The sequence below is a fragment of the Bombina bombina genome, chromosome 1 (genome assembly GCF_027579735.1).
Source record: "Bombina bombina isolate aBomBom1 chromosome 1, aBomBom1.pri, whole genome shotgun sequence".
NCBI lineage: Eukaryota > Metazoa > Chordata > Amphibia > Anura > Bombinatoridae > Bombina > Bombina bombina.
Genome location: NC_069499.1, coordinates 846,980,185 through 847,001,070, shown reverse-complemented (window position 1 = coordinate 847,001,070; position 20,886 = coordinate 846,980,185). Strand labels below are relative to the sequence as shown.

Below are 20,886 nucleotides of genomic sequence, written 5' to 3'. Positions count from 1 at the left end.
CTTCCTTGAATCGGAGTATGCACTGTTGTTTTTCTCTTTCACTATAGTAGGACTAATACTTTCCAGTGGCACAATATACAAATATAATGCAAATTATTCTGCAACCTCTTGCTGTCTAATCTGCTCTTGGGTTTTCAAACACAGTGAGCGTGTTGACCTTTTCTCTGTTATATAATACAAGGAATGCATCACATCTGGCTGAAGGACTTAATATGTGAATAGGCTAATTAAGTAACTGCCTGTGTGAGCATGTTCACTCAGAGGGAAGCTAGTCTGACTTGTTAAGCAACTGAAGTTTGCAGTCCCTTCATAGGTTTGGTCTGCTGTAGACTTGGCTTGCCACAGTAATCTAGAGAAAACAATACCCTGTGGTCTGGGCAAATCATATTAGCTCACCTCAGGGCAAACCTCATAAGTGAGTCCTTCTCTATGGCATTTGAATATTCGTTGGTTTAAAATCTGTTCCCAGTACAATAAAATCAGAGTTCATTTGGACATGTTAGTCTGTTTAGATATGTTTTGTAGGATTGGATATATTATGGTTGTGTTGAGGTATATGCAGAAAGGAATTGGCCATTTGAGTAACGTCTGCTTCAGAGCACTATAGATATACGTTCAACTCTCGCATCTAAGCTTTATTTTGCCTATCTTGATCATAACAATAAATAATTATAACAATATTATAGCGCATGAGCTATGTATGTCACAGTCACATAAACCAAGATACGGCCCACTGAAACTGATAGTAATTGCCAGTTGTGTTTTTCTCTGAAATGTTGTCCAATATATATGTTCTCTGTGTTTTTTTTACAGCACCCAGGCGGGGAGGAAGTTCTTTTTGAACAGGCAGGATATGATGCCACAGAAAGCTTTGAAGATGTGGGCCACTCTATTGATGCTCGGGAAATGCTGAAACAGTACTACATTGGAGACTTGCATCCAGTAAGTCATTACTTCCAAAACTCGATCACTGTTTCCTAGAAAACAATATAATCAGCGGATAGCTATAATTAATAATACAAATTATCATATTTTACTGAAGCATTATTAAGACCATAATGCAGTGATGGGCAATCCGTATCATCTAGAGTTCTGCACATGTGGTCCTCAAATTCATAAAAGTGCTATACTGTACTTTTAGGGCCAGATAATGAGTGGAGCACTAACAGTTAAGCACAAGCAATAAGGGGTTTATCGTGGGTGTTTGCACTAATCGGGTTTACCGCTGGTATTAAGAGTTGAAAGTAAACGCGATCGCAATTTACACTAGAATGATTACCGCATCCTCAGAGCTCTGGTTAATTTTCTTTCATGTAATTAGCAAGAGTCCATGAGCTAGTGACGTATGGGATATACATTCCTACCAGGAGGGGCAAAGTTTCCCAAACCTCAAAATGCCTATAAATACACCCCTCACCACACCCACAATTCAGTTTTACAAACTTTGCCTCCGATGGAGGTGGTGAAGTAAGTTTGTGCTAGATTCTACGTTGATATGCGCTCCGCAGCAAGTTGGAGCCCGGTTTTCCTCTCAGCGTGCAGTGAATGTCAGAGGGATGTGAGGAGAGTATTGCCTATTGAATGCAGTGATCTCCTTCTAAGGGGTCTATTTCATAGGTTCTCTGTTATCGGTCGTAGAGATTAATCTCTTACCTCCCTTTTCAGATCGACGATATACTCTTATATATACCATTACCTCTGCTGATTCTCGTTTCAGTACTGGTTTGGCTATCTGCTATATGTAGATGAGTGTCCTGGGGTAAGTAAGTCTTATTTTCTGTGACACTCCTAGCTATGGTTGGGCACTTTGTTTATAAAGTTCTAAATATATGTATTCAAACATTTATTTGCCTTGACTCAGAATGTTCAACTTTCCTTATTTTCAGACAGTCAGTTTCATATTTGGGATAATGCATTTTAATTTAACATTTTTCTTACCTTAAAATTTGACTTTTTCCCTGTGGGCTGTTAGGCTCGCGGGGGCTGAAAATGCTTCATTTTATTGCGTCATTCTTGGCGCGGACTTTTTTGGCGCAAAAATTCTATTTCCGTTTCCGGCGTCATACGTGTCGCCGGAAGTTGCGTCATTTTTTGACGTTATTTTGCGCCAAAAATGTCGGCGTTCTGGATGTGGCGTCATTTTTGGCGCCAAAAAGCATTTAGGCGCCAAATAATGTGGGCGTCTTATTTGGCGCGAAAAAATATGGGCGTCACTTTTGTCTCCACATTATTTAAGTCTCATTTTTTATTGCTTCTGGTTGCTAGAAGCTTGTTCTTTGGCATTTTTTTCCCATTCCTGAAACTGTCATTTAAGGAATTTGATCAATTTTGCTTTATATATATGTTGTTTTTTCTCTTACATATTGCAAGATGTCTCACGTTGCATCTGAGTCAGAAGTTACTACAGGAAAATCGCTGTCAAGTGCTGAATCTACCAAAGCTACGTGTATCTGCTGTAAACTTTTGGTAGCTATTCCTCCAGCTGTTGTTTGTATTGATTGTCATGACAAACTTGTTAAAGCAGATAATATTTCCTTTAGTAAAGTACCATTGCCTGTTGCAGTTCCTTCAACATCTAAGGTGCAGAATGTTCCTGATAATATAAGAGATTTTGTTTCTGAATCCATAAAGAAGGCTATGTCTGTTATTTCTCCTTCTAGTAAACGTAAAAAATCTTTTAAAACTTCTCTCCCTACAGATGAATTTTTAAATGAACATCATCATTCTGTTTCTGATGATTCCTCTGGTTCAGAGGATTCTGTCTCAGAGGTTGATGCTGATAAATCTTCATATTTATTTAAAATGGAATTTATTCGTTCTTTACTTAAAGAAGTACTAATTGCTTTAGAAATAGAGGATTCTGGTCCTCTTGATACTAATTCTAAACGTTTAGATAAGGTATTTAAAGCTCCTGTGGTTATTCCAGAAGTTTTTCCTGTTCCTAATGCTATTTCTGCAGTAATTTCCAACGAATGGGATAATTTGGGTAATTCATTTACTCCTTCTAAACGTTTTAAGCAATTATATCCTGTGCCGTCTGACAGATTAGAATTTTGGGACAAGATCCCTAAAGTTGATGGGGCTATTTCTACCCTTGCTAAACGTACTACTATTACTACGTCAGATGGTACTTCGTTTAAGGATCCTCTAGATAGGAAAATTGAATCCTTTCTAAGAAAAGCTTATCTGTGTTCAGGTAATCTTCTTAGACCTGCTATATCTTTGGCTGATGTTGCTGCAGCTTCAACTTTTTGGTTGGAAACTTTAGCGCAACAAGTAACACATCGTGATTCTCATGATATTATTATTCTTCTACAGCATGCTAATAATTTTATCTGTGATGCCATTTTTGATATTATCAGAGTTGATGTCAGGTTTATGTCTCTAGCTATTTTAGCTAGAAGAGCTTTATGGCTTAAAACTTGGAATGCTGATATGGCTTCTAAATCAACTTTACTTTCCATTTCTTTCCAGGGTAACAAATTATTTGGTTCTCAGTTGGATTCCATTATTTCAACTGTTACTGGTGGGAAAGGAACTTTTTTACCACAGGATAAAAAATCTAAAGGTAAAAACAGGGCTAATAATCGTTTTCGTTCCTTTCGTTTCAACAAAGAACAAAAGCCTGATCCTTCATCCTCAGGAGCAGTTTCAGTTTGGAGACCATCTCCAGTCTGGAATAAATCCAAGCCAGCTAGAAAGGCAAAGCCTGCTTCTAAGTCCACATGAAGGTGCGGCCCTCATTCCAGCTCAGCTGGTAGGGGGCAGGTTACGTTTTTTCAAGGAAATTTGGATCAATTTTGTTCACAATCTTTGGATTCAGAGCATTGTTTCAGAAGGGTACAGAATTGGTTTCAAGTTGAGACCTCCTGCAAAGAGATTTTTTCTTTCCCGTGTCCCAGTAAATCCAGTAAAAGCTCAAGCATTTCTGAAATGTGTTTCAGATCTAGAGTTGACTGGAGTAATTATGCCAGTTCCAGTTCCGGAACAGGGGATGGGGTTTTATTCAAATCTCTTCATTGTACCAAAGAAGGAGAATTCTTTCAGACCAGTTCTGGATCTAAAAATATTGAATCGTTATGTAAGGATACCAACGTTCAAGATGGTAACTGTAAGGACTATCTTACCTTTTGTTCAGCAAGGGAATTATATGTCCACAATAGATTTACAGGATGCATATCTGCATATTCCGATTCATCCAGATCATTATCAGTTCCTGAGATTCTCGTTTCTGGACAAGCATTACCAGTTTGTGGCTCTGCCGTTTGGCCTAGCTACAGCTCCAAGAATTTTTACAAAGGTTCTCGGTGCCCTGCTGTCTGTAATCAGAGAACAGGGTATTGTGGTATTTCCTTATTTGGACGATATCTTGGTACTTGCTCAGTCTTTACATTTAGCAGAATCTCATACGAATCGACTTGTGTTGTTTCTTCAAGATCATGGTTGGAGGATCAATTTACCAAAAAGTTCTTTGATTCCTCAGACAAGGGTAACCTTTCTGGGTTTCCAGATGGATTCAGTGTCCATGACTCTGTCTTTAACAGACAAGAGACGTCTAAAGTTGATTGCAGCTTGTCGAAACCTTCAGTCACAATCATTCCCTTCGGTAGCCTTATGCATGGAAATTCTAGGTCTTATGACTGCTGCATCGGACGCGATCCCCTTTGCTCGTTTTCACATGCGACCTCTTCAGCTCTGTATGCTGAAGCAATGGTGCAAGGATTACACGAAGATATCTCAATTAATATCTTTAAAACCGATTGTTCGACACTCTCTAACATGGTGGACAGATCACCATCGTTTAATTCAGGGGGCTTCTTTTGTGCTTCCGACCTGGACTGTAATTTCAACAGATGCAAGTCTCACAGGTTGGGGAGCTGTGTAGGGATCTCTGACGGCACAAGGAGTTTGGGAATCTCAGGAGGTGAGATTACCGATCAATATTTTGGAACTCCGTGCAATTTTCAGAGCTCTTCAGTTTTGGCCTCTTCTGAAGAGAGAATCGTTCATTTGTTTTCAGACAGACAATGTCACAACTGTGGCATACATCAATCATCAAGGAGGGACTCACAGTCCTCTGGCTATGAAAGAAGTATCTCGAATTTTGGTTTGGGCGGAATCCAGCTCCTGTCTAATCTCTGCGGTTCATATCCCAGGTGTAGACAATTGGGAAGCGGATTATCTCAGTCGCCAAACGTTGCATCCGGGCGAATGGTCTCTTCACCCAGAGGTATTTCTTCAGATTGTTCAAATGTGGGAACTTCCAGAAATAGATCTGATGGCGTCCCATCTAAACAAGAAACTTCCCAGGTATCTGTCCAGATCCCGGGATCCTCAGGCGGAGGCAGTGGATGCATTATCACTTCCTTGGAAGTATCATCCTGCCTATATCTTTCCGCCTCTAGTTCTTCTTCCAAGAGTAATCTCCAAGATTCTGAAGGAATGCTCGTTTGTTCTGCTGGTAGCTCCGGCATGGCCTCACAGGTTTTGGTATGCGGATCTTGTCCGGATGGCCTCTTGCCAACCGTGGACTCTTCCGTTAAGACCAGACCTTCTGTCACAAGGTCCTTTTTTCCATCAGGATCTGAAATCCTTAAATTTAAAGGTATGGAGATTGAACGCTTGATTCTTGGTCAAAGAGGTTTCTCTGACTCTGTGATTAATACTATGTTACAGGCTCGTAAATCTGTATCTCGAGAGATATATTATAGAGTCTGGAAGACTTATATTTCTCCAACATAGGTGTGTCCGGTCCACGGCGTCATCCTTACTTGTGGGATATTCTCTTCCCCAACAGGAAATGGCAAAGAGCCCAGCAAAGCTGGTCACATGATCCCTCCTAGGCTCCGCCTACCCCAGTCATTCTCTTTGCCGTTGTACAGGCAACATCTCCACGGAGATGGCTTAGAGTTTTTTAGTGTTTAACTGTAGTTTTTATTATTCAATCAAGAGTTTGTTATTTTAAAATAGTGCTGGTATGTACTATTTACTCAGAAACAGAAAAGAGATGAAGATTTCTGTTTGTATGAGGAAAATGATTTTAGCAACCGTTACTAAAATCCATGGCTGTTCCACACAGGACTGTTGAGAGGAATTAACTTCAGTTGGGGGAACAGTGAGCAGTCTCTTGCTGCTTGAGGTATGACACATTCTAACAAGACGATGTAATGCTGGAAGCTGTCATTTTCCCTATGGGATCCGGTAAGCCATGTTTATTAAGATAGTAAATAAGGGCTTCACAAGGGCTTATTAAGACTGTAGACTTTTTCTGGGCTAAATCGATTCATTATTAACACATATTTAGCCTTGAGGAATCATTTAATCTCATTTTCGCGCCGGTGTTGCGCACTTGTTTTTGAGAGGCATGACATGCAGTCGCATGTGTGAGGAGCTCTGATACATAGAAAAGACTTTCTGAAGGCGTCATTTGGTATCGTATTCCCCTTTGGGCTTGGTTGGGTCTCAGCAAAGCAGATACCAGGGACTGTAAAGGGGTTAAAGTTAAAAACGGCTCCGGTTCCGTTATTTTAAGGGTTAAAGCTTCCAAATTTGGGGTGCAATACTTTTAAGGCTTTAAGACACTGTGGTGAAATTTTGGTGAATTTTGAACAATTCCTTCATATTTTTTCGCAATTGCAGTAATAAAGTGTGTTCAGTTTAAAATTTAAAGTGACAGTAACGGTTTTATTTTAAAACGTTTTTTGTACTTTGTTATCAAGTTTATGCCTGTTTAACATGTCTGAACTACCAGATAGACTGTGTTCTGAATGTGGGGAAGCCAGAGTTCCTTCTCATTTAAATAAATGTGATTTATGTGACAATGACAATGATGCCCAAGATGATTCCTCAAGTGAGGGGAGTAAGCATGGTACTGCATCATTCCCTCCTTCGTCTACACGAGTCTTGCCCACTCAGGAGGCCCCTAGTACATCTAGCGCGCCAATACTCCTTACTATGCAACAATTAACGGCTGTAATGGATAATTCTGTCAAAAACATTTTAGCCAAAATGAACACTTATCAGCGTAAGCGCGACTGCTCTGTTTTAGATACTGAAGAGCATGACGACGCTGATAATAATGGTTCTGAAGGGCCCCTAAACCAGTCTGATGGGGCCAGGGAGGTTTTGTCTGAGGGAGAAATTACTGATTCAGGGAACATTTCTCAACAAGCTGAACCTGATGTGATTACGTTTAAATTTAAGTTGGAACATCTCCGCATTCTGCTTAAGGAGGTATTATCCACTCTGGATGATTGTGACAAGTTGGTCATCCCAGAGAAACTATGTAAAATGGACAAGTTCCTAGAGGTCCCGGGGCTCCCAGAAGCTTTTCCTATACCCAAGCGGGTGGCGGACATTGTAAATAAAGAATGGGAAAGGCCCGGTATTCCTTTCGTCCCTCCCCCCATATTTAAAAAATTGTTTCCTATGGTCGACCCCAGAAAGGACTTATGGCAGACAGTCCCCAAGGTCGAGGGAGCGGTTTCCACTTTAAACAAACGCACCACTATACCCATAGAAGATAGTTGTGCTTTCAAAGATCCTATGGATAAAAAATTAGAAGGTTTACTTAAAAAGATGTTTGTTCAGCAGGGTTACCTTCTACAACCAATTTCATGCATTGTCCCTGTCGCTACAGCCGCGTGTTTCTGGTTCGATGAGCTGGTAAAGGCGGTCGATAGTGATTCTCCTCCTTATGAGGAGATTATGGACAGAATCAATGCTCTCAAATTGGCTAATTCTTTCACCCTAGACGCCACTTTGCAATTGGCTAGGTTAGCGGCTAAGAATTCTGGGTTTGCTATTGTGGCGCGCAGAGCGCTTTGGTTGAAATCTTGGTCGGCTGATGCGTCTTCCAAGAACAAGCTACTTAACATTCCTTTCAAGGGGAAAACGCTGTTTGGCCCTGACTTGAAAGAGATTATCTCTGATATCACTGGGGGTAAGGGCCACGCCCTTCCTCAGGATCGGCCTTTCAAGGCCAAAAATAAACCTAATTTTCGTCCCTTTCGTAGAAACGGACCAGCCCAAAGTGCTACGTCCTCTAAGCAAGAGGGTAATACTTCTCAAGCCAAGCCAGCTTGGAGACCAATGCAAGGCTGGAACAAGGGAAAGCAGGCCAAGAAACCTGCCACTGCTACCAAGACAGCATGAAATGTTGGCCCCCGATCCGGGACCGGATCTGGTGGGGGGCAGACTCTCTCTCTTCGCTCAGGCTTGGGCAAGAGATGTTCTGGATCCTTGGGCGCTAGAAATAGTCTCCCAAGGTTATCTTCTGGAATTCAAGGGGCTTCCCCCAAGGGGGAGGTTCCACAGGTCTCAGTTGTCTTCAGACCACATAAAAAGACAGGCATTCTTACGTTGTGTAGAAGACCTGTTAAAAATGGGAGTGATTCATCCTGTTCCATTAGGAGAACAAGGGATGGGGTTCTACTCCAATCTGTTCATAGTTCCCAAAAAAGAGGGAACGTTCAGACCAATCTTAGATCTCAAGATCTTAAACAAGTTTCTCAAGGTTCCATCGTTCAAAATGGAAACCATTCGAACAATTCTTCCTTCCATCCAGGAAGGTCAATTCATGACCACGGTGGATTTACAGGATGCGTATCTACATATTCCTATCCACAAGGAACATCATCGGTTCCTAAGGTTCGCATTCCTGGACAAGCATTACCAGTTCGTGGCGCTTCCTTTCGGATTAGCCACTGCTCCAAGGATTTTCACAAAGGTACTAGGGTCCCTTCTAGCTGTGCTAAGACCAAGGGGCATTGCTGTAGTACCTTACTTGGACGACATTCTGATTCAAGCGTCGTCCCTTCCTCAAGCAAAGGCTCACACGGACATCGTCCTGGCCTTTCTCAGATCTCACGGATGGAAAGTGAACGTGGAAAAGAGTTCTCTATCTCCGTCAACAAGGGTTCCCTTCTTGGGAACAATAATAGACTCCTTAGAAATGAGGATTTTTCTGACAGAGGCCAGAAAAACAAAACTTCTAGACTCTTGTCGGATACTTCATTCCGTTCCTCTTCCTTCCATAGCGCAGTGCATGGAAGTGATAGGTTTGATGGTAGCGGCAATGGACATAGTTCCTTTTGCGCGCATTCATCTAAGACCATTACAACTGTGCATGCTCAGTCAGTGGAATGGGGACTATACAAACTTGTCTCCGAGGATACAAGTAAATCAGAGGACCAGAGACTCACTCCGTTGGTGGCTGTCCCTGGACAACCTGTCACAAGGGATGACCTTCCGCAGACCAGAGTGGGTCATTGTCACGACCGACGCCAGTCTGATGGGCTGGGGCGCGGTCTGGGGATCCCTGAAAGCTCAGGGTCTTTGGTCTCGGGAAGAATCTCTTCTACCGATAAATATTCTGGAACTGAGAGCGATATTCAATGCTCTCAAGGCTTGGCCTCAGCTAGCGAGGGCCAAGTTCATACGGTTTCAATCAGACAACATGACAACTGTTGCGTACATCAACCATCAGGGGGGAACAAGGAGTTCCCTGGCGATGGAAGAAGTGACCAAAATCATTCTATGGGCGGAGTCTCACTCCTGCCACCTGTCTGCTATCCACATCCCAGGAGTGGAAAATTGGGAAGCGGATTTTCTGAGTCGTCAGACATTGCATCCGGGGGAGTGGGAACTCCATCCGGAAATCTTTGCCCAAGTCACTCAACTGTGGGGCATTCCAGACATGGATCTGATGGCCTCTCGTCAGAACTTCAAAGTTCCTTGCTACGGGTCCAGATCCAGGGATCCCAAGGCGGCTCTAGTGGATGCACTAGTAGCACCTTGGACCTTCAAACTAGCTTATGTGTTCCCGCCGTTTCCTCTCATCCCCAGGCTGGTAGCCAGGATCAATCAGGAGAGGGCGTCGGTGATCTTGATAGCTCCTGCGTGGCCACGCAGGACTTGGTATGCAGATCTGGTGAATATGTCATCGGCTCCACCATGGAAGCTACCTTTGAGACGAGACCTTCTTGTTCAAGGTCCGTTCGAACATCCGAATCTGGTCTCACTCCAGCTGACTGATTGGAGATTGAACGCTTGATCTTATCGAAGCGAGGGTTCTCAGATTCTGTTATCGATACTCTTGTTCAGGCCAGAAAGCCTGTAACTAGAAAGATTTACCACAAAATTTGGAAAAAATATATCTGTTGGTGTGAATCTAAAGGATTCCCTTGGGACAAGGTTAAGATTCCTAAGATTCTATCCTTCCTTCAAGAAGGATTGGAAAAAGGATTATCTGCAAGTTCCCTGAAGGGACAGATTTCTGCCTTGTCTGTGTTACTTCACAAAAAGCTGGCAGCTGTGCCAGATGTTCAAGCCTTTGTTCAGGCTCTGGTTAGAATCAAGCCTGTTTACAAACCTTTGACTCCTCCTTGGAGTCTCAACTTAGTTCTTTCAGTTCTTCAGGGGGTTCCGTTTGAACCCTTACATTCCGTTGATATTAAGTTATTATCTTGGAAAGTTTTGTTTTTGGTTGCAATTTCTTCTGCTAGAAGAGTTTCAGAATTATCTGCTCTGCAGTGTTCTCCTCCTTATCTGGTGTTCCATGCAGATAAGGTGGTTTTACGTACTAAACCTGGTTTTCTTCCAAAAGTTGTTTCTAACAAAAACATTAACCAGGAGATTATCGTACCTTCTCTGTGTCCGAAACCAGTTTCGAAGAAGGAACGTTTGTTGCACAATTTGGATGTTGTTCGCGCTCTAAAATTCTATTTAGATGCTACAAAGGATTTTAGACAAACATCTTCCTTGTTTGTTGTTTATTCCGGTAAAAGGAGAGGTCAAAAAGCAACTTCTACCTCTCTCTCTTTTTGGATTAAAAGCATCATCAGATAGGCTTACGAGACTGCCGGACGGCAGCCTCCCGAAAGAATCACAGCTCATTCCACTAGGGCTGTGGCTTCTACATGGGCCTTCAAGAACGAGGCTTCTGTTGATCAGATATGTAGGGCAGCGACTTGGTCTTCACTGCACACTTTTACCAAATTTTACAAGTTTGATACTTTTGCTTCTTCTGAGGCTATTTTTGGGAGAAAGGTTTTGCAAGCCGTGGTGCCTTCCATCTAGGTGACCTGATTTGCTCCCTCCCATCATCCGTGTCCTAAAGCTTTGGTATTGGTTCCCACAAGTAAGGATGACGCCGTGGACCGGACACACCTATGTTGGAGAAAACAGAATTTATGTTTACCTGATAAATTACTTTCTCCAACGGTGTGTCCGGTCCACGGCCCGCCCTGGTTTTTTAATCAGGTCTGATAATTTATTTTCTTTAACTACAGTCACCACGGTATCATATGGTTTCTCCTATGCAAATATTCCTCCTTAACGTCGGTCGAATGACTGGGGTAGGCGGAGCCTAGGAGGGATCATGTGACCAGCTTTGCTGGGCTCTTTGCCATTTCCTGTTGGGGAAGAGAATATCCCACAAGTAAGGATGACGCCGTGGACCGGACACACCGTTGGAGAAAGTAATTTATCAGGTAAACATAAATTCTGTTTTCTTGGTGTCTTTCTCATCATTTTTCCTGGCATTCTTTTAGAATACCGAGAATTTTACAGTTCCTTCAGGATGGTTTAGATAAGGGTTTGTCCGCAAGTTCTTTGAAAGGACAAATCTCTGCTCTTTCTTTTCTTTTTCACAGAAAGATTGCTATTCTTCCTGATATTCATTGTTTTGTACAAGCTTTGGTTCGTATAAAACCTGTCATTAAGTCAATTTCTCCTCCTTGGAGTTTGAATTTGGTTCTGGGAGCTCTTCAAGCTCCTCCGTTTGAACCTATGCATTCATTGGACATTAAATTACTTTCTTGGAAAGTTTTGTTCCTTTTGGCCATCTCTTCTGCCAGAAGAGTTTCTGAATTATCTGCTCTTTCTTGTGAGTCTCCTTTTCTGATTTTTCATCAGGATAAGGCGGTGTTGCGAACTTCTTTTGAATTTTTACCTAAAGTTGTGAATTCCAACAACATTAGTAGAGAAATTGTGGTTCCTTCATTATGTCCTAATCCTAAGAATTCTAAGGAGAAATCGTTGCATTCTTTGGATGTTGTTAGAGCTTTGAAATATTATGTTGAAGCTACGAAATCTTTTCGTAAGACTTCTAGTCTATTTGTTATCTTTTCCGGTTCTAGAAAAGGCCAGAAAGCTTCTGCCATTTCTTTGGCATCTTGGTTGAAATCTTTAATTCATCTTGCCTATGTTGAGTCGGGTAAAACTCCGCCTCAGAGAATTACAGCTCATTCTACTAGGTCAGTTTCTACTTCCTGGGCGTTTAGGAATGAAGCTTCGGTTGACCAGATCTGCAAAGCAGCAACTTGGTCCTCTTTGCATACTTTTACTAAATTCTACCATTTTGATGTATTTTCTTCTTCTGAAGCAGTTTTTGGTAGAAAAGTACTTCAGGCAGCGGTTTCAGTTTGAATCTTCTGCTTATGTTTTTCGTTAAACTTTATTTTGGGTGTGGATTATTTTCAGCAGGAATTGGCTGTCTTTATTTTATCCCTCCCTCTCTAGTGACTCTTGTGTGGAAAGATCCACATCTTGGGTAGTCATTATCCCATACGTCACTAGCTCATGGACTCTTGCTAATTACATGAAAGAAAACATAATTTATGTAAGAACTTACCTGATAAATTCATTTCTTTCATATTAGCAAGAGTCCATGAGGCCCGCCCTTTTTTTATGGTGGTTATGATTTTGTATAAAGCACAATTCTTCCAATTCCTTATTTTATATGCTTTCGCACTTTTTTATCACCCCACTTCTTGGCTATTCGTTAAACTGAATTGTGGGTGTGGTGAGGGGTGTATTTATAGGCATTTTGAGGTTTGGGAAACTTTGCCCCTCCTGGTAGGAATGTATATCCCATACGTCACTAGCTCATGGACTCTTGCTAATATGAAAGAAATGAATTTATCAGGTAAGTTCTTACATAAATTATGTTTTTTCGCAAAACAAAAAAAAGTGTCAAACACATCAAAAATGCATTACAAAGTACACTTACACTCGTAATAACACTATCTGATAAAAATGCTTAAAAAAATATTGCACACACAAGTTTTAAGGGCTCAAAGACATGAGATCTCAGGTGTTTGAAACTAAAGGCAGCCAAAGGGCTTTAATATAGAGATACATACATATACAGTACTATGCAAAAGTCTTAGGCCACCATTGGATTTGTTGTTTTAGCAATGGTATAATGACCATATATAACTACTTCTCAGTCTCTATTAGAATAAAACCAGAAAATACACATTTGTATGCAGTATTAAAAAACAGAAAATCAGAAAAAACATTCTATAGTCTAAAGTGGCAAGTATTTAGTGTGTCCCCTTACACTTAAGCAATAGCAGGAAGCTGGCTCTTGTAAACCTGAATGAAATGGAACCCTAATTAATGTCATTGCTAACATCTGTATTTGTCCTACTATTTCATGTCAAAAGGACTGCTGTGAAATATGTCTATTACACCAGGTTTGTGCCAGACATGCTTGAGCATTACATACACATGTGGTATGAGTTTAATTCATTGGAAGCTTGCTAATAAGATCAAATTTCAATCCCATTATTCCATTCAAAATGCCAAGATCACAGAATTTGACAACATAAAATCATACTTTTGCATCAGCAAGGCCACTCTCAAAGAGAAATCACTAAACACATTCGCCTAGATTACGAGTTTGGCGTTAGCCTTAAAAAGCAGCGTTGAGAGGTCCCAACGCTGCATTTAACACCCGCTGGTATTATGAGTCAGGCAGGAAAGGGTCTACCGCTCACTTTTCTTCCGTGACTCGAGGCTACCGCAAATCCCCTTACGTCAATTGCGTATCCTATCTTTTTAATGGGATTTGCCTAACGCTGGTATTACGAGTCTTGGATGAACTGAGCGGTAGACCCTCTCCTTTCAAGACTCCTACCGCATTTAAAAGTCAGTAGTTAAGAGTTTTATGGGCTAACGCCGGAACAAAAAACTCTTAACTAAAGTGCTAAAAGTACACAAACACCCATAAACTACCTATTAACCCCTAAACCGAGGCCCCCCGCCACATCGGAAACACTTAAATAAATATATTAACCCCTAATCTGCCGACCGGACATCGCCACCACTTTAATAAATATATTAACTCCTAAACCGCCGCACTCCCGCCTCGCAAACACTATATTAACCCCTAATCTGCCGCCCCTAACATCGCCAACACCTACCTACATTTATTTACCCCTAATCTGCCACCCCCAACGTCGCCGCTACTATATTAAAGGTATTAACCCCTAAACCTAAGTCTAAACCTAACCCTAACCCCCCCTTTAACTTAAATATAATTACAATTAAACTAAATAAATTTAACATAATTAAATAAAGTATTCCTATTTAAAACTAAATACTTACCTATTAAATAAACCCTAAGCTAGCTACAATATAACTAATAGTTACATTGTAGCTAGCTTAGGATTTATATTTCTTTCATGTAATTAGCAAGAGTCCATGAACTAATGACATATGGGATATACATTCCTACCAGGAGGGGCAAAGTTTCCCAAACCTCAAAATGCCTATAAATACACCCCTCACCACACCCACAATTCAGTTTTACAAACTTTGACTCCCATGGAGGTGGTGAAGTAAATTTGTGCTAGATTCTACGTTGATATGCGCTTCGCAGCAGGCTGAAGCCCGGTTTTCCTCTCAGAGTGCAGTGAATGTCAGAGGGATGTGAAGAGAGTATTGCCTATTTGAATACCATGGTCTTCCTCTAGGGGATCTATTTCATAGGTTCTCTGTTATCGGTCGTAGAGATTTCTTCTCCTACCTCCCTTTTCAGATCGACAATATACTCTTATATACCATTACCTCTACTGATTCTCGTTTCAGTACTGGTTTGGCTATCTACTATATGTAGATGAGTGTCCTGGGGTAAGTAAGTCTTAATTTTTGTGACACTCTAAGCTATGGTTGGGCACTTTATTTGTAAAGTTCTAAATATATGTTTTTAAACTTATATTTGCCATGATTCAGGATAATCAGTATTCCTTCATTCAGACTGTCCGTTTCATTATTTGGGATAATGCATATGAATATATATTTTTTTCTTACCTTGAAATTTTCAAATTGACTATTTTTCCCTGCGGTCTGTTAGACTCGCGGGGGCAGAAAATGCTTCTTTTTATTTTTTGGCGCAAAATTTTGTCATTTCCGGCGTCGTACTTGACGCCGGAAGTTGTTTTCAGTTACGTCATTTTTTTGACACTTGTGTATTCAGACGTTTTTTTGAGCCAAAAAATGTGGGCATCGGTTTCGACGTCAGAGGATGTGGCGTCATACTTGGCGGCAAAAAATTTGGGCGTCACTCTTGTTTCCGCCTTTTTTTCACATTATTTCATTCTCATTTTTCATTGCTTCTGGTTGCTAGAGGCTTGTTCATTTGGCATTTTTTCCCATTCCTGAAACTGTCATTTAAGGAATTTGATCATTTTGCTTTATATGTTGTTTTTTCTATTACATATTGTAAGATGTCTCAACCTGACCCTGGATCAGAATCTACTTCTGGAAAGACGCTGCCTGATGCTGGTTCTACCAAAGTTAAGTGCATTTGTTGTAAACTTTTGGTATCTGTTCCTCTGGGTGTAGTTTGTGATAACTGTCATGATAAACTTTCTAATGCAGATTGTATTTCCATTAGTAATAATCCATTACCTGTTGTTGTTCCTTCAACATCTAATGTTCAGGATGTCCCTGTTAATGTAAAAGAATTTGTTTCTAAATCTATTTGGAAGGCTCTGTCTGTTATTCCTCCTTCCAGTTAAAAAAAAAACGTAAAAGGTCTTTTAAAACTTCTCATATTTCAGATGAATTTTTAAGTGACCGCCATCATTCTGACTTATCTGTTTCTGATGAGGATCTATCTGGTTCAGAAGATTTTGCTTCAGATATTGACACTGATAAATCTTCATATTTATTTAAGATGGAGTTTATTCGTTCTTTACTTAAAGAAGTGTTAATTGCATTAGATATGGAGGAGTCTAGTCCTCTCGATACTAAATCTACTAAGCGTTTAAATTCGGTTTTTAAACCTCATGTAGTTATTCCAGAAGTTTTTCCAGTTCCTGATGCTATTTCAGAAGTAATTTCTAGGGAATGGAATAGTCTGGGTACTTCATTTACTCCTTCTCAAAGGTTTAAGAAATTGTACCCTGTGCCATCTGATAGATTAGAGTTTTGGGACAAAATCCCCAAAGTTGATGGGGCTATCTCTACTCTTGCTAACGTACTACTATTCCTACGGCGGATAGTACTTCCTTTAAGGATCCTTTAGATAGGAAGCTTGAATCCTTTCTAAGGAGAGCTTATTTATGTTCAGGTAATCTTCTTAGACCTGATATTTCTTTGGCTGATGTTGCTGCAGCTTCCACTTTCTGGTTGGAGGCTTTAGCGCAGGGGTGTCCAAACTTTGCTCTCCAGAGGTTTTGGAACTACATTTCCCATGATGCTCAGCTAGATAAAATGCTGGCTGAGCATCATGGGAAATGTAGTTCCAAAACCTCTGGAGAGCAAAGTTTGGACACCCCTGCTTTAGCGCAACAAGTGTCAGACCATAATGCTTATAGCATTGTTAAACTTCTTCAACATGCTAATAACTTTATTTGTGATGCCATTTTTTATATCATTAGAATTGATGTCAGGTATATGTCTTTAGCTATTTTAGCTAGAAGAGCTTTATGGCTTAAATCTTGGAATGCAGATATGTCTTCTAAGTCAACTTTGCTTTCTCTTTCTTTCCAAGGTAATAAATTATTTGGTTCACAGTTGGATTCTATTATTTCAACTGTTACTGGGAGGAAAGGAACCTTTTTGCCTCAGGACAAAAAATCTAAAGGTAAATTCAGGGCTGCTAATCGTTTTCGTTCCTTTCGTCAGAATAAGGAACAGAAGCCTGACCCTTCCCCTAAAGGAACGGTTTCCGTTTGGAAACCTTCTCCAGTCTGGAATAAATCCAAGCCTTTTAGAAAGTCAAAACCAGCTCCCAAATCCGTATGAAGGTGCGGCCCTCATTCCAGCTCAGCTGGTAGGGGGCAGGTTACGATTTTTCAAAGATATTTGAATCCATTCGATTCACAGTCTTTGGATTCAGAACATTGTTTCACAAGGGTACAGAATAGGTTTCAAGGTAAGACCACCTGTGAGAAGATTTTTTCTCTCTCGCATTCCAGTAAACCCAGTGAAGGCTCAGGCATTTCTGAAATGTGTTTCAGATCTAGAGTTGGCTGGGGTAATTGTGCCAGTTCCAGTTCTGGAACGGGGTCTGGGGTTTTACTCAAATCTATTCATTGTACCAAAGAAGGAGAATTCCTTCAGACCAGTTCTGGATCTAAAAATATTGAATCGTTATGTAAGGATACCAACTTTCAAAATGGTGACTATAAGGACTATTCTGCCTTTTGTTCAGCAAGGGCATTATATGTCCACAATAGATTTACAGGATGCATATCTTCATATTCCAATTCATCCAGATCACTATCAGTTTCTGAGATTCTCTTTTCTAGACAAGCATTACCAGTTTGTTGCCCTTCCGTTTGGCCTAGCAACAGCTCCAAGGATCTTTTCAAAGGTTCTCGTGCCCTTCTCTCTGTAATCAGAGAACAGGGTATTGCGGTATTTCCTTATTTGGACGATATCTTGGTACTTGCTCAGTCTTTACATTCTGCAGAATCTCATACGAATCAACTTGTGTCGTTTCTTCAAAGACATGGTTGGAGGATCAATTTACCAAAGAGTTCTTTGATTCCTCAGACAAAGGTAACCTTTTTGGGCTTTCAAATAGATTCAGTGTCCATGACTTTGTCTCTAACAGAAAAGAGACGTCTGAAGTTGGTTTCAGCCTGTCGAAACCTTCAGTCTCAATCGTTCCCTTCGGTAGCTTTGTGCATGGAAATTCTAGGTCTCATGACTGCTGCATCGGACGCGATCCCCTTTGCTCGTTTTCACATGAGACCTCTTCAGCTTTGTATGCTGAACCAGTGGTGTAGGGATTATACAAAGATATCACAAATAATATCCTTAAATCCCAATGTTCGATCTTCTCTGACTTGGTGGTTGAATCACCATCGTCTAATTCAAGGGGCTTCTTTTGTTCGTCCAACCTGGACTGTAATCTCAACAGATGCGAGTCTTTCAGGTTGGGGAGCTGTATGGGGATCTCTGAGAGCGCAGGGGGTTTGGGAATCTCAGGAGGCGAGATTACAATCAACATTTTGGAACTCTGTGTGATTTTCAGAGCTCTTCAGTTCTGGCCTCTTCTGAAGAGAGAATCGTTTACTTGTTTTCAGACAGACAATGTCACAACCGTGGCGTATGTCAATCATCAAGGTGGGACTCACAGTCCTCAAGCTATGAAAGAAGTATCTCGGATACTTGTATGGGCGGAATCCAGCTCCTGTCTAATCTCTGCAGTTCACATCCCAGGTGTAGACAATTGGGAAGCGGATTATCCCTCAGTCACCAGACGTTACATCCGGGCGAATGGTCTCTTCACCCAGAGGTATTTCTTCAGATTGTTCAAATCTGGGGACTTCCAGAAACAGATCTGATGGCCTCTCATCTAAACAAGAAACTTCCCCGGTATCTGTCCAGATCCAGGGATCCTCAGGCGGAAGCAGTGGACGCGTTGTCACTTCCTTGGAATTATCATCCTGCCTATATCTTTCCGCCTCTAGTTCTTCTTCCAAAGGCGATTTCCAAAATTCTAATGGAACGTTCGTTTGTACTGCTGGTGGCTCCAGCATGGCCTCACAGGTTTTGGTATGCGGATCTCATTCGGATTGCCAGTTGCCAACCTTGGACACTTCCGTTAAGACCAGACCTTCTATCTCAAGGCCCTTTTTTCCATCAGGATCTAAAATCATTAAATTTGAAGGTATGGAAATTGAACGCTTGATTCTTAGTCATAGAGGTTTCTCTTGACTCACTAATTAATACTATGTTACAGGCTCGTAAATCTGTGTCTAGGAAGATTTATTATCGAGTCTGGAAGACTTACATTTCTTGGTGTTCTTCTCATAAATTCTCCTGGCATTCTTTTAGAATTCCTAGAATTTTACAGTTTCTTCAGGATGGTTTGGATAAAGGTTTGTCTGCAAGTTCCTTGAAAGGACAAATCTGCCCTTTCTGTTCTTTTTCACAGAAAGATTGCTAATCTTCCTGATATTCATTGTTTTGTACAGGCTTTGGTTCGTATCAAACCTGTCATTAAGTCAATCTCTCCTCCTTGGAGTCTTAATTTGGTTCTGAGGGCTTTACAAGCTCCTCCTTTTGAACCTATACATTCTCTGGATATTAAATTACTTTCTTGGAAAGTTCTGTTCCTTTTGGCCATCTCTTCTGCTAGAAGAGTTTCTGAGTTATCTGCTCTTTCTTGTGAATCTCCTATTCTTATTTTTCATCAGGATAAGGCAGTGTTGCTGACTTCATTTAAATTTTTACCTAAGGTTGGGAATTCTAACAACATTAGTAGAGAAATTGTTGTCCCTTCATTGTGTCCTAATCTTAAGAATTCTCTGGAGAGATCTTTACATTCTTTGGATGTAGTAAGAGCTTTGAAATATTATGTTGAAGCTACTAAAGATTTTAGAAAGACTTCTAGTCTATTTGTTATCTTTTCTGGTTCCAGGAAAGGTCAGAAAGCTTCTGCCATTTCTTTGGCGTCTTGGTTGAAGTCTTTTATTCATCATGCTTATGTGGAGTCGGGTAAGCCCCCGCCTCAAAGGATTACGGCTCATTCTACTAGGTCAGTTTCTACTTCCTGGGCTTTTAGGAATGAAGCTTCTGTTGATCAGATTTGCAAAGCAGCAACTTGGTCTTCTTTGCATACTTTTACTAAATTCTACCATTTTGATGTTTTCTCTTCTTCTGAAGCAGTTTTTGGTAGAAAAGTACTTCAGGCAGCTGTTTCAGTTTGATTCTTCTGCTTATAATTTCAGTTTTTTTCATTATTAAGATTAAAACTTTTGATTTGGGTTGTGGATTATTTTTTCAGCGGAATTGGCTGTTTTTATTTTATCCCTCCCTCTCTAGTGACTTTTGCGTGGAAGTTCCACATCTTGGGTATCTGCTATCCCATACGTCACTAGCTCATGGGCTCTTGCTAATTACATGAAAGAAAACATAATTTATGTAAGAACTTACCTGATAAATTCATTTCTTTCATATTAGCAAGAGTCCATGAGGCCCACCCTTTTTGTGGTGGTTATGATTTTTTTGTATAAAGCACAATTATTCCAATTCCTTATTTTTGATGCTTTCGCTCCTTTCTTATCACCCCACTTCTTGGCTATTCGTTAAACTGAATTGTGGGTGTGGTGAGGAGTGTATTTATAGGCATTTTGAGGTTTGGGAAACTTTGCCCCTCCTGGTAGGAATGTATATCCCATACGTCACTAGCTCATGGACTCTTGCTAATATGAAAGAAATTAATTTATCAGGTAAGTTCTTACATAAATGTATGTTTTATTTTACAGGCAACTTTGTATTTATTTTAACTAGGTACAATAGTTATTAAATAGTTTATTAACTATTTAATAACTACCTAGCTAAAATAAGTACAAAGTTACCTGTAAAATAAACCCTAACCTAAATTACAATTACACCTAACACTACACTATCATTAAATAAATTACCTAAACTACCTACAATTAAATACAATTAAATTAAATTAAATAAACTAAATTAAGGAAAAAAAAACCACTAAATCACAGAAAATAAAAAAAGAATTACAAGAATTTTAAACTAATTACACCTAATCTAATCCCCGTAATAAAATAAAAAATCCCCCCAAAATAATAAAATTTCCTACCCTATACTAAATTACAAATAGCCCTTAAAAGGGCT

At 40.4% G+C, this 20,886-nt stretch overlaps 1 protein-coding gene across 2 annotated transcripts in view; it reads left to right on the top strand.

Moving 5' to 3' along the window:
- Window positions 1-20,886, top strand: part of LOC128646058 (cytochrome b5) — a 168,281-nt gene that overhangs the window by 110,721 nt on the left and 36,674 nt on the right. For both annotated transcript variants that reach the window (XM_053699481.1, XM_053699480.1), the window contains exon 2: window positions 814-942. In XM_053699481.1, the coding sequence (XP_053555456.1) occupies window positions 814-942 (129 nt within the window). The remainder of the gene's footprint in view (window positions 1-813; window positions 943-20,886) is intronic.